Here is a 15,544-nt window from a genome sequence, read left to right on the forward strand (position 1 = left end):
CACCATGAGGAGATGATTTAGGCAAGAAAATCATTTTTGTCAAAAAATGACTTAGGCCATTATTTTAGGAAGGTGTTGATTTGCAAACCGCTGGAAGGCTTTTATTGTGAAGTAGTGACAGGAAGTGTAGCTTCAGTTTTTTAACTCCTAATAATAAAAGGTTATTGTCAACAATCAGCCTAGATTTTCACAATAAAGTGAAGTAACTGGTTTACTTCACTTTATTCTGAAAATCGAGGTGGAATATAACTAAGTACTGGAATTTGAGGTACTTGTACTCTGAGTAATCCCATGTTCTTGTACCATTTACTCCACTACATTTATCTGACAGCTGTAGTTACAGATTCAGATTATTAAAACAGATTAAATACATGCAGTAATACTGTCAAAGATATGGTACTTTTATTTTTACACTTTGTCATTTAAATCACTGTCTTCGACATTTTCTTTGACGTTTTATTTTCACTTCTTTCCACGTTTTTGTCATTTAAAAAAACAGCATCTTTAGGTCACTTTTTTCAGCATTTTATTTCCCTTTTTTTACAAAATTTTTCCACTTTTTTTAAAAACATTTTTTCTGGCACTTCAGTCACTTTTTTTCAATGTTCTTGTTGCTTTTTTCAGCATTTCTTTATGTCAGAGAGAAGACTAAATGAGACACGCAGTAATACAGTCTAATATATTGTACTTTTTCATTAAATAGAAGCATGTTAATGAACCACACAGGTCAACGTTTGATAAACGTCTCCAACACCACGGATGACGAGACAGTCATCTTGGAGTTGGAAACGTCGGAAAAAGTGACTCATTTACTGCAGTTTGACACACGTGTCAGACTGCGTTAGGGCTGCACAATATATCATTTTTTTTATCATCATCTCAATATCAACTGGCGCAATATACACATCGCAAAAGGCTGCGATCAGGGTTCAAAACTAGCACCGTCCACCAGCCAAATGCTGGTAAAATATGCAACTGGCTGCTAGATTTGCTTCACTCACCAGCCAAAAAAACCAATGGTGATCTTCTGAGTGGCTGGTGGAATGTGAACGTTCACTATCCGTTTGGCTGGGGGACGAAAAAGTTAAAGTTGAACCGTGGCTGCGATGTAACGCGTCTAGAGGTGTGATCTCCTGATTCAATTACGATTATCACGTCTTCGATTCGATATCTCGATGCGTCACCATGCGTCACCATGCGGCATCTCGATGTGTCACCATGCGGCATCTCGATGCGTCACCATGCGTCACCATGCGTCTCGATGCGTCACCATGCGGCATCACCATGCGGCATCTCGATGCGTCAGGATGCGTCACGATGCGTCAGGATGCGTCTCGATGCGTCACCATGCAGCATCTCAATGCGTCTCGATGTGTCACCATGCGTCACCATGCGGCATCTCAATGCGTCTCGATGCGTCACCATGCGTCTCGATGCGTCACGATGCGGCATCTCGATGCGTCACGATGCGTCACCATGCGTCTCGATGCGTCACCATGCGTCTCGATGCGTCTCGATGCGTCACCATGCGTCACCATGCGGCATCTCGATGCGTCACCATGCGGCATCTCAATGCGTCTCGATGCGTCACCATGCGTCACCATGCGGCATCTCAATGCGTCTCGATGCGTCACGATGCGTCAGGATGCGTCACGATGCGTCACGATGCGTCACGATGCGTCTCGATGCGTCTCGATGCGTCTCCTCGATGCGTCTCGATGCGTCAGGATGCGTCAGGATGCGTCCCGATCGTCAGGATGCGTCTCGATGCGTCATGATGCGTCTCGATGCGTCACGATGCGTCTCGATGCGTCTCGATGCGTCTCGATGCGTCTCGATGCGTCGTCGATGCGTCAGGATGCGTCTCGATAAGGCCACGACAGCCTCGATGCGATCGCGTCATCCGATCGCGGCATCTCGATGCGTCACGATGCGCCATCGATGCGCCACGATGCGTCACGATGCGTCTCGATGCGTCACGATGCGTCAGGATCACGCGGTCATCTCGATGCGTCTCGATGCGTCAGCGATGCGTCTCAGGATGCGTCACGATGCGTCTCGATGCGTCACGATGCGTCTCGATGCGTCACGATGCGCATCTCGATGCGTCTCGATGCGTCACGATGCGTCACGATGCGTCACGATGCGTCACGATGCGTCTCGATGCGTCTCGATGCGTCACGATGCGTCTCGATGCGTCTCGATGCGTCACGATGCGTCACGATGCGTCTCGATGCGTCAGGATGCGTCAGGATGCGTCACGATGCGTCAGGATGCTGCATCTTGATGCGTCTCGATGCGTCTCGATCACGGCATCTCGATGCGTCTCGATGCGTCTCGATGCGTCACGACATGCGCCACGATGCGCCTCGATGCGTCTCGATGCGTCAGGATGCGTCTCGACGATGCCACGATGCGTCCCGATGCGCCTCGATGCGTCTCGATGCGTCAGGATGCGTCAGGATGCGTCACGATGCGTCACGATGCGTCACGGTGCGTCACGATGCGTCTCGATGCGTCACGATGCGTCACGATGCGTCACGATATGTCTCGATGCGTCACGATGCGTCTCGATGCGTCACGGTGCGTCACGGTGCGTCACGATATGTCTCGATGCGTCTCGATGCGTCTCGATGCGTCACGATGCGTCACGATGCGTCTCGATGCGTCAGTGATGCGTCTGGATGCGCTCGACGGCCAGGATGCGGCATCTGATGCGTCTCGATGCGTCTCGATACGGCATCTCGATGCGTCTCGATGCGCTCGCACGATGCGTCACGATGCGTCTCGATGCGTCTCGATGCGAGCTCAGATGCGCCATGCGTCACGATAGCGCCACGATGCGCTCGATGCGTCAGCGTCGTCAGACGCGCTCGATCGTCCCAGATGCGCCTATGCGCCTCGATGCGTCGACGATAGCCCCTGACAAGCGCCACGATGCGTCTCGTAGCGTCACGATGCGCCTCGATGCACGACGCGCCTCGAGCATAGCGCGCTCGATGCGCTCACGCTGCCTCGAGCAAGGCCAGGATGCGTTACGGTGCGCCACTGCAGGTCACGATGCGTCTCGACAAGCGCCACGATGCGTCACGATGCGTCATCGATAGTCGTCTGGATGCGTCTCGATGCGCTCGGATGCGCCCGATACTGCCACGTGTCTCGGATGGTACAGGTATAGCTTCTCGATGAGATCTAGATCATAGCTGATGCGTCTCGATGTGTCAAATACATTTCTCTATTAAAGCCATATAGGGTATTTAATTCATAGCTTTTCAAGCTTCAACAACATTCTGCAGAGCTGTAATACTAAATAAACTGGATATTAAACCTACAGCACCGAGCACACGGCACTTCCTGAATGTGCAAAACATACCAGAATATGTCAACACACACGTGTCAAACTCACCCGGCCCCTGGCAGGTTTTGATCCCTTTTTTTTACTAAATGTTTTTTTACACATTTTTAAGTTTTTTTTTTGTCACTTCTTTCAATGTTTTTGTCGCTTTCTTCTCAGCATTTTTTATGTAAGAGAGAAGACGAAATGAGACATGCAGTAATACATCTAAGATATTGTACTCATTCGTTAAATAGAAGCACATTAATGAACTACACATGTCAATGTGATGGGAAGTAACTAAGTACATGTACTAAAGTACAAGTTTGAGGTACTTTACTAAACATTTACTTAAGCTAGAAAGCACTGGTGGAAAGTATTCAAGTTACATGAAACTGTCAGTTTGTTTTGGAAAGATGTGTAAAGAGAGACTTCTTTTGGGCTGTACACGGCCGTTGAGATGTTTGGGAATCAGCTGTTCTATTGATATAATAATAAACAGAAAGGTTATTAGGCATGCATTAAATCACGTGTCAAACTCACCCGGCCCCTGGCAGGTTTTGGTTTTGGCTTGCCTAGTTGTGCACCAAAACAAAAAGACAGGAAACCGTTCTTCAAACGGAAACTACACCACACTTTGGGACTCCCAGAAATCCCCCCAGAAGCGAGAGTTAGAGTTTGTGTTACGGCTGCCGTCGGCACCCTCATGTGTTTAACAGTGTGATATGTGAGCTGCAAAGCAGGCTGTGGCATCCCATGCTGAAGATTCATTGGACAAAGGAAGTCCCGCCCAGTTCCTGGAGGAGGAAGCTGATTGGTGCGGCATGCCACCACTGACCGGCCAATCGAGGAAGGCTGCCTCCAGCTTAAAAGCCCTGATTGATTTCCGAAATTAAAGCCGGGAAACAGGTCGCTGTGATGTTAAATGTTAAAATGTAATCTTTGTTTTGCTTGATTTGCTAAATTCTAAGATTTCTAAGGAACTATTTGCTGACTTTTTTAGGGCGTTATGTGGACCAAACTGTAAGTGAGAAGACCATATGGGACTAGTGATGGCCAAATGAAGCTTAACGACGCTTCATGAACCATATTCTTCGTTATCCGAGCCCACTAGATGGCGCTCTCTGACCACACTGAGTTACCATTCCTTGAGCCTTTTTCTTTAAACCAAGAGCGCCATCTAGTGGGCTCAGAAAATAAAGAAAAGGGTTCATGAAGCTTCGTTAAGCTTCATTTGGCCATCACTATATGAGACATGGACTAACACAGTCAAAGATATGAGTTTTTCAAAATAAAAGCATGAAAATGAACTCTGCATGTCTGGCCCTTGATGCGATTCTCCTTTCCCAGTGTGGCCCTCTGGGAAGTTGAGTTTGACCCCCCTCCATTAAATTATAAACAGAAATAATAGATTATGGCCCGGCCGATTATCGTCCACGTCCACGATTCAATGCATCCATTATTTGACTAATTTCAACATCTCTTATCGCGACACAAAACTGATTTTTTTGTGTTAGCTGAAAGAAAATATCAGAAGACAACAGCACTTTAAAATGTAACTGTCTCTTTATTTAGTGCTGCATTTTATATCTAATGTAATGTTCAATTTGTCCACAAAAGGAAGTTTTAAATACAACAAGCAATGTGTTGTATTGTAGAAGAATACTGAAAGCAGCAGAAATACAGAACGGAGTACACTTTAAGATATGTTTATGTATGGCGAGTAATACCGTTATCGTGATATTCCTCATATCGTGCAGTCCTAGACTGCGTTATTATGGACCCCACGTAACTTCTAGGCAAGCCCCGCCCTACCGAGCAGCCCGATTGGTTGGGGTTAGGCATTGACGTTGAGAAGTTATGGTTAGGCTAGCCGATTGGTCGGGGGATAGGACCTGAACACTCGGGTTATGTTACCTTACGTAAGCATGCACGCCTGACCAATAGGAGTGTGTGAATGCTACTGTAGGGCGGGTCTTTCCTACAAGTTGCGTGGGTTCATAACGCGTCTTATGTTCAGACTTATGTTTTCTTGTTTTCCTTGGATTAGGGTGGAACCTAAATCACGGTTGCTGCTGTTGCCGTGGTCCGCCTCCGCATCCTGCTACGCCCTGCTATGCCCTGCTACGTCCTACTGTGCCCTGCTATGTCCTGCTGCATCCTGCTACGCCCTGCTACGTCCTACTGTGCCCTGCTACGTCCTGCTACGCCCTGCTATGTCCTGCTGCTGTATCCTGCTACGCCCTGCTATGTCCTGCTGCATCCTGCTACACCCTGCTACGTCCTGCTACGCCCTACTGTGCCCTGCTACGTCCTACTGTGCCCTGCTACGTCCTGCTACGTCCTGCTACGCCCTGCTACGTCCTGCTGCGTCCTGCTACGCCCTGCTGTGTCCTGCTGCATCCTGCTACGCCCTGCTACGTCCTACTGTGCCCTGCTATGTCCTGCTACGTCCTGCTGCATCCTGCTACGTCCTGCTACGCCCTGCTATGTCCTGCTACGCCCTACTGTGCCCTGCTACGTCCTGCTATGCCCTACTGTGCCCTGCTACGTCCTACTGTGCCCTGCTACATCCTGTAGTGCCCTGGTATGCCATTAATCACTACAACTACTATTTCTAGTCACTGTTCCATTATCTTTATTGTGACTAGTATTGCCACTGTTCATCACCCCCCCAACCAGCACCGTCAGACACCGCCTACCAAGAGCCCGGGTCTGTCCCAGGTGTCTCCCTAAAAGGAGTTTTCCTCACCACTGTCCCACTAAATGCTCTTGGGGGAATCACTACAACTGTTGGGTCTCTGTAAACTATAGAGTGTGGTCTAGACCTACTCTGTCTGGACAGTGTCCTGAGAGACTCAGAGACTCCTGTTATGATTTGATACTATAAATACTGAATTGAACCCAACAAGCCAAACCCCCCCCACCCCCCCGAGGGTTTCCTTTGCATGTCCTTTTTATTGGCCGTCTCTTACTAATTATGTATTATCGTTGTTCCTTTAACGTGTGCTAAATAAACCAAAAACTGAATGAACTACGATCTCTTTGGGTCTCTAAAACATCCTTCAGGTGAAGTATTCTGAGAAGGAAAGTTTCCACACGGAGGCCAGAATAATACGCAGACGTTGATTTAATGTGTCACAAGCTTAAAAGTTCCCACAGACCCTGAACACACCAAACCCTCCGCAGACAAACACAAAGCTTTGTGGAAACGTTCCCGAAAGAAACGGGAGAAACACGCAGGAAGCCCAAAGTCCATCGGAGACGCTTCCCAACCGCCGTTAGACAGCGGTAACCTGCTTGGATCGGCGCTCCAGAAACAGGAAGTGTGCGAGCCGGGGAGGAACAGGAACAGGAAGAGGAGGCGTCTCAGAGGAAGGCATCGCACCACTCCTTCAGACACTGAGCGCAGGTTCCCGCCTGGCGCGAGTTGGCGCCACTGGCGTCTTTCAGCCAATCGGTGAACATCTCAGTGTCTTTCTTCAGCAGCAGGAACTGACCCAGAACCACGTAGGCCTGAAATACACAGAAATACATGAAGAACTGCGTACTAAACACACGGAAATACATGAAGAACTGCGTACTAAACACACGGAAATACATGAAGAACTGCGTACTAAACACACGGAAATACATGAAGAACTGCGTACTAAACACACGGAAATACATGAAGAACTGCGTACTAAACACACGGAAATACAAGAAGAACTGCGTACTAAACACACGGAAATACATGAAGAACTGCGTACTCAAAACACACGGAAATACATGAAGAACTGCGTACTAAACACACGGAAATACATGAAGAACTGCGTACTAAACACACGGAAATACATGAAGAACTGCGTACTAAACACACGGAAATACATGAAGAACTGCGTACTAAACACACATACTAGTGTAGTGTAATGTAATGTAGTGTAATGTAGTGTAGTGTAATGTAATGTAGTGTAATGTAGTGTAGTGTAATGTAGTGTAATGTAATGTAATGTAGTGTAATGTAGTGTAATGTAGTGTAGTGTAATGTAATGTAGTGTAATGTAATGTAGTGTAATGTAGTGTAGTGTAATGTAATGTAATGTAGTGTAATGTAGTGTAATGTAATGTAATGTAATGTAGTGTAGTGTAGTGTAATGTAGTGTAGTGTAATGTAGTGTAGTGTAGTGTAGTGTAATGTAGTGTAGTGTAATGTAGTGTAATGTAGTGTAATGTAGTGTAGTGTAATGTAGTGTAGTGTAATGTAGTGTAATGTAGTGTAGTGTAGTGTAGTGTAATGTAGTGTAGTGTAGTGTAATGTAGTGTAATGTAATGTAGTGTAATGTAATGTAATGTAGTGTAGTGTAATGTAATGTAGTGTAATGTAGTGTAATGTAGTGTAATGTAATGTAGTGTAATGTAATGTAGTGTAATGTAATGTAGTGTAATGTAGTGTAATGTAATGTAGTGTAGTGTAATGTAATGTAGTGTAGTGTAATGTAGTGTAATGTAGTGTAGTGTAATGTAGTGTAATGTAGTGTAGTGTAATGTAGTGTAGTGTAATGTAGTGTAATGTAGTGTAGTGTAATGTAGTGTAATGTAGTGTAGTGTAATGTAGTGTAGTGTAATGTAGTGTAGTGTAGTGTAGTGTAGTGTAGTGTAATGTAGTGTAGTGTAATGTAGTGTAGTGTAATGTAGTGTAATGTAGTGTAGTGTAATGTAGTGTAGTGTAATGTAATGTAGTGTAGTGTAATGTAGTGTAATGTAGTGTAGTGTAATGTAGTGTAGTGTAATGTAGTGTAATGTAGTGTAGTGTAATGTAGTGTAATGTAGTGTAGTGTAATGTAATGTCCACCTTGTCGAAGCCCTGCTGCTCCAGCTTCTTCCCCAGAATCTCTCCGATTCCCGACAGCGCCGTCACCTCTTTGTCGCCCATCGGCTCGCCCACGAAGTCCCGGTGTTTCTGGGACGTGGTCGACATCCTGCTGCTGGATATTACAACTAGACAAGACAACAAGAAAACAAGACAACAAGACAAAAAGACAAGAAAACAAGACAAGACAACAAGAAAACAAGACAACAAGACAATAAAAAAAGATAAGAAAACAAGACAAAAAGACAAGAAAACAAGACAATAAAACAAGATAAGAAAACAAGACAACAAGACAAGAAAACAAGAAAACAGTACAGTTACAGTTACTTCTCCCAAAAAGTATTTCAGTTAGTAACTCAGTTACCACATAGTAAAACTGCGACGTTATTTTTTACGTTCTAGAACGTCTTTAACGTCAAAGATGTTTATATGAACTGAAGAATAGAAACACGATGTACAGCGTTGCTCGTTTAACCGAGCGGCTCCGTCTCCTTCTCTGGAGCTCACGCTAGCTGCACCAGGGCTTGGGTTAGCAGCAGCAAGGGTCATATGTATGTATGTATGTATGTATGTATGTATGTGTGTATGTGTGTATGTGTGTATGTGTGTGTGTGTGTATGTGTGTATGTGTTGACGTGAGGGGCTTCATAAGATTGGAGTTGCTTGAGGCAGACGTGGATGAAGTATTTTTTCCTCGGCGTAGCGTGCACGTTACATAAACATTCTCGCCTTTCATTTCAATGAGCGAGAAGTCGTGCCGGTACTTCCAGTTTGAGAACGCTAACCTTTGAATCTCCCCTGGCTGGTCGCCATTGTCGCCGTCTTGTGTTTAGTGGTCGTCAGAGCGTGCAGAGAGACAGCGTGAGCAGGGCATCCTCCCACCCAGCCAATCATCATCCCCCCGGCTCTCTCCAGGCAGCTGATGTGCAGCCAAAGCCTACCTCATTCAACCACATTGTAGTAACGCGCCACTTTACATTCTCAGTAACGATAATGGCGTTGCAACGATGGGAAAAGTAATTGGATTACTCCGTTACCGAAGAAATAACGCTGTTAGTAACGCCGTTACTTCCAACACTGTTAGTCTGTTTCAGTATAGCTAAGGTAAATTACTTTTCTGATCGTCAAACCCACACCAGAGAGGTTTGGCTTGAAAAGATATGCTAATACTCAGACTGCAATGACCTCGCCAACAATTTCTGAATAGCCTAACTTCTGTGTTACTGGAATCTTAACTGGAAATGATGGTGGAGACTTCATACATGACGAGTCCGATCATTTCAGATTAAATGCAGCTTTATTCTAGCCTGGCTCCGCCCTCCTTCTCAATTTTCATTTCCCTTCAGTACTCCGTCTGGGTTTGCGGTATAGTCTTGGGTTTTCTCCGGTCAAAGATTTGGCGGTCCAATCAGCGAACAGAGGGAGTGGCTGAGAACGATGACGTTGAGGTCGTGCGCCAGAAAGATGCGAGCGAAGCCATTCGGTCCGTTGTGGCAGCAACGCTGCTGAGTATCCAGAAGTTAAAGCCTGAGCAAGAACAACCTTTGCTGAGTCGTGTTGGGGGCCGTGATGTTGTGGTCCTCCTCCCCACCGGGTTCGGGAACAGTTTGGTTTTCCAGCTCGCTCCGTTAGCGGTGAAGGGGTTGGCTAAGGCTAATGCTAGCAATGCTAATGCTAAATATAAGCCAATAGTTGTTGTTAGTCTCCCCTGTTGTTGCACAATCGCTAAAGACGAAACATTAGCGATTGGTTACGGCAGATCCAGAGCGGCTCTGGGCAGATCCAATAGTTTTACACTTCAACAGAGGACCCGCCTTCAAGGATGTTAACACTTGTCAATGGAGAGAGGCCAGACTCTCTGGACAAATGAAATGGACCAGAGTCTGGTAGGACCAGGCTAGAGTACCAGAGTCTGGTTGGACCAGGCTAATGGACCAGAGTCTGGTTGGACCAGGCTAATGGACCAGAGTCTGGTAGGACCAGGCTAGTGGACCAGAGTCTGGTAGGACCAGGCTAGTGTACCAGAGTCTGGTAGGACCAAGCTAGTGTACTAGAGTCTGGTAGGACCAGGCTAGTGGACCAGAGTCTGGTAGGACCAGGCTAGTGGACTACAGTCTGGTAGGACCAGGCTAGTGGACCAGAGTCTGGTAGGACCAGGCTAGTGGACCAGAGTCTGGTAGGACCAAGCTAGTGTACTAGAGTCTGGTAGGACCAAGCTAGTGGACCAGAGCCTGGTAGGACCAGGCTAATGGAACAGAGCCTGGTAGGACCAGGCTAGTGGAACAGAGTCTGGTAGGACCAGGCTAGTGGAACAGAGCCTGGTAGGACCAGGCTAATGGACCAGAGACTGGTAGGACCAGGCTAATGTACCAGAGTCTGGTAGGACCAGGCTAATGGACCAGAGTCTGGTAGGACCAGGCTAGAGTACCAGAGTCTGGTAGGACCAGGCTAGAGTACCAGAGTCTGGTAGGACCAGGCTAGTGGACCAGAGTCTGGTAGGACCAGGCTAGTGGACCAGAGTCTGGTAGGACCAGGCTAGTGGACCAGAGTCTGGTAGGACCAGGCTAGTGGAACAGAGCCTGGTAGGACTAGGCTAGTGGAACAGAGCCTGGTAGGACCAGGCTAATGTACCAGAGTCTGGTAGGACCAGGCTAATGTACTAGAGCCTGGTAGGACCAGGCTAATGGACCAGAGTCTGGTAGGACCAAGCTAATGGACCAGAGTCTGGTAGGACCAAGCTAGTGTACTAGAGTCTGGTAGGACCAGGCTAGTGGACCAGAGTCTGGTAGGACCAGGCTAGTGGACCAGAGTCTGGTAGGACCAAGCTAATGGACCAGAGTCTGGTAGGACCAAGCTAGTGTACTAGAGTCTGGTAGGACCAGGCTAGTGGACCAGAGTCTGGTAGGACCAAGCTAATGGACCAGAGTCTGGTAGGACCAAGCTAGTGTACTAGAGTCTGGTAGGACCAGGCTAATGGACCAGAGTCTGGTAGGACCAAGCTAATGGACCAGAGTCTGGTAGGACCAGGCTAGTGGACCAGAGTCTGGTAGGACCAGGCTAGTGGACCAGAGCCTGGTAGGACCAGGCTAGTGTACTAGAGTCTGGTAGGACCAGGCTAGTGGACCAGAGTCTGGTAGGACCAGGCTAGTGGACCAGAGTCTGGTAGGACCAGGCTAGCTTTATTCAACATTGAACATAGTAGATAACCATATGTACCCACACAAGCTGCATGTACCCAGAGAGTCTCTCTGATCCTAGGATTGAACATACATTTTATACTTCCTGGGGCCGCCCACCAGGAAACCCTTATTCATGACCTCATCATAACAACTGTGGGGTTCCCAGACTCCGTTAGACTCAGATCTCCTGTAGGCCCCACCAAAGGTCATAGGTGAACTGTACCTAAGTTGTTATTCAGATATAGACTTTCAGAATACATAACAACTCCTGGACATATGATCATCAGGGCCTCTTTACATGTTATTTTCTCAGACCCAACATCTGGATCAGATCCAACCTTCTCACGCATAGGGCCTCTTTGCATCACTCTGACCTTCTACCTAGATCTGAAAATACATTTGAGTAAATGCAGGCTTGATTATTCCACCTATCACACAGCAAATGTGTCCTAACCACGGCACAGCAGTTTCTGTTACACAAAAGAAAAGACACCACTTACGCACCATCACGATATCCAAAATCTAAGATATGTCGTCTTATATCCCGATATCATCTCCATATATTTTCCAGCTCTACCTCACAGGGAACGGGATTATCTTTAAAGCAACTCGGTCTTTTTGCAGAATAACCAACGTTTCAGGAGACACTGAACCAGCGTGTAAACCGTAGTTCTTTTCCACACATGAACAGGAAGTAGGCTGATCATATTCCCGTATTTCAGGATACCAATTGTGCCCAGTAGATGACACGCTAACACGACAAATGACACGAGACAAGAAACAGCTTCTCATTCATTCTCATCTCAGCTGAATAGACCGTTGAAAGGTTTCTGTCCCGAACCTCCTTCCAGGATAACTGAAGTTGTTTGGCTGACGGGGCTTTTCAAATCCTTCTGTAACGTTATCGTTAGATGCTATAATGGTGCTGCTAACGTTAGCCGAGTTGCTTGCTAACGTTATTTCAGACTCAGGCTCTTCAGCTGCCCCAACAGAGTTTGCTTCAGCGGTGGACGAGGAAACAACTGTAACATCTACAGATGAAATCTTGATCATTTTAGCTGCATTACTATGCCGAAAAAAATAAATCTTGTATCCTTTTCGGTGACATATTCTTCTCCACAACTAACGTTCCAGTGAACTAGCCTCAGCCTGCTCGCCTGCTCGCTGCTTTGACCTCTATAGCAGCTATAACAGTTCATTTTTAGTAGGCTATATTCCAACCTATCCATAATACTGTTCTCCTATATGCCTCCTTATGTGATGAAATATAAATAATGTCAGACAGCGAATTAGTAATTATTTAAAAAATAAAAATGATAAAGTCCAGCTCCTGCCAGCAGGGGGAGCTGCAGCACCCTCAACCCCCCCTTCCCTAACCCTTGAAAGAAGTAGACCTAAAATCCCATGTACTCAGAGGTACAGGGGTACTCTACAGCTTCTACAGGTTAGTTTGTGTTGCACTTCTTCTTCTCTCAGGTCAAAATAGATAATTAACACTTTTTTCCCAAATAATTTGTCCCATTTTTTTTACTTTTTTTCAATATTTTAGTCTTTTTTTTTAAACTTTAATATTTGTCTTTTTTTCCCTTTTTTCTTTACACTTTCACATTTTTCGTCTTTTTTTTTTACACTTTTTCAATATTTTCGTCTTTTCTTTTTTTTTTTACACTTTTTCAATATTTTTGTCTTTTTGACACAAGTTTCAATATATTTCTGTCCTAGTTTTGCCTGTAGACTGTGTGTGTGTGTGTGTGTATATATATATATATACATATACATATATACATACACACACACACACACATATATACTATGACTTTTTTTCAACATATAGTATGACTTGTTTGACTTTTTTTTTTTTACACTTTCAATAATTTTTTTATTTTTTTTTACACTTTTTCAATTTTTATCTTTTATTTTTACACTTTTTTCAATATTTGTCTTTTTTTTTTACACTTTTTTCAATATTTGTCTTTTTTTTTTTACACTTTTTATTTTTGGGTCATCTGGTTAAAAAGAAACTCATATTTCTGATTTAGACATTTTGATAACGGCTCAAATTTCACCTGAACACAACACGAAGATTAAAGGTAACGGTCATCTACACAGCTGTTAAAACACACTATATACACACACACACACTATATACACACACACACACTATATATACACACACACACACTATATATACACACACACACACACACACACACACACTATATATACACACACACACACACACTATATACACACACACACACTATATACACACACACTATATACACACACACACACACACACACACACACACACACACAATATACACACACACACACTATATATACACACACACACACACACACACACACTATATACACACACACACTATATATACACACACACTATATATACACACACACACACACACTATATACACACACACACACACATACACACTATATATACACACACACACACTATATATGCACACACTATATATACACACACACACACACACACACACACTATATACACACACACACACTATATATACACACACACACACACACACACTATATATACACACACACACACTATATACACACACACACACACTATATACACACACACACTATATACACACTCACACTATATATACACTCACACTATATATACACACTATATACACACACACACACTATATATACACACACACACTATATATACACACACACACTACACACACACTATATATACACACACACACACACACTATATATACACACACTATATATACACACACACACACACACACACTATATATACACACACACACTATATATACACACACACACTATACACACACTATATATATACACACACACACTATATACATACACACACACACACACACCATATACACACACCACACAAACACACACACCACAACATAAACACACACAATGTACACACACACACACACCCACAAACACACACACACACTACATACGTACACACAACACACACACACACACACACACCACACAAACACACACACACTACACACACAACGTACACACAACACACACACACACACACACACACACACACACACACACACACACACACGTTAACCGTTAACCGTTAACGGGCTGGAGGATCAGACAGACTGTCGCTACATAAACAAGCCGTTTAAACGTCACCAAACTAAACCCACCCGCAGTATTTCCCGCACATACACCCCCATACACCCCCCCTGACAGAGCACGTGCGTGTGACCTGGAGCAGCAGGACTCTGCGGGACTCACCTGCCTCCGAAAACACCGCAGACTGCACGAGGAACCCGCAGGAAAAAGGCCTTTTATTCTGAAACCCGGAATACGACACGCGTTGGCTGACGCTCTGAGCGTGACGTCAGTACGCAGGCAGTCAAAGATGGTTTGTGATGAAGATGAGTTACTTTCACCAAAATAACATCAACACCGGATCAAAAAGTCTCCTCTTTATCCACTTTAATACATCGTAGATTATTCATATTTTGTATAATTAATGCAAGTGTATTGCAAAGTAACTAAAGCTATAAAAAATAGATAAGTAAAAAGTATAATAAAAAGTAGGAGAAAATGAAAATACTCAATTAAAAGTACGGCATTAATGTACAATGTTTGTTTATAGCACTTGAATAAGAAATTCATGTTGTTTAGTTTAAAGGAAAATGTTCAATTATAGTGTGATTACTCACTATTTACATTATTTACAGTACTTCATTTACAGCTTAAGGTACACAACCTTATTTACAGTACTTTAGTTTTACTGCGAACCATCACAGGAAATGCTTTTATTTTGAAGTAAACTACACGGAAGTTGCCTGTTGTGTAGCCTACTCTTGCTAGCTTACTGAGATGCAACCAAGAGGGTCAGCTTCTCCTCCTAAGTACCTCCTATGGCGCCATTCTGATGCTACCAAGCCATCAGCTCCCGTTAGCATCCCGTTAGCATCCCGTTAGCATCCCATTGACTCCCATTCATTCTGACGTCACTTTGACAGAGAATACCTTTACATCTGAAGCGTTTAAAGACTCTATTTGTCCGTTGTTTATTTCTAAAGAAACACGACAATGTATAAAAGGCTCCATTACCTTGTAGCTCACGTTATGGCTCCGTAGCAGACGTTTTTATAAC

General features: G+C 44.8%; 1 protein-coding gene across 1 annotated transcript; it reads right to left on the reverse strand.

Moving 5' to 3' along the window:
* Window positions 1-6,446: 6,446 nt before the first annotated feature.
* On the reverse strand, window positions 6,447-14,750 carry LOC144512337 (barrier-to-autointegration factor-like protein). The gene is made up of 3 exons (XM_078243021.1): window positions 14,671-14,750; window positions 8,166-8,311; window positions 6,447-6,850 (listed from the first exon to the last, which is right to left on the reverse strand). Exons 2-3 carry the CDS (start codon window positions 8,289-8,291, stop codon window positions 6,704-6,706), a joined length of 273 nt encoding a protein of 90 aa, XP_078099147.1. The 5' UTR covers window positions 8,292-8,311; window positions 14,671-14,750; the 3' UTR covers window positions 6,447-6,703.
* Window positions 14,751-15,544: the final 794 nt, after the last annotated feature.

This window comes from Sander vitreus, chromosome 23 (assembly GCF_031162955.1).
Source record: "Sander vitreus isolate 19-12246 chromosome 23, sanVit1, whole genome shotgun sequence".
Classification (NCBI taxonomy): Eukaryota; Metazoa; Chordata; class Actinopteri; order Perciformes; family Percidae; genus Sander; species Sander vitreus.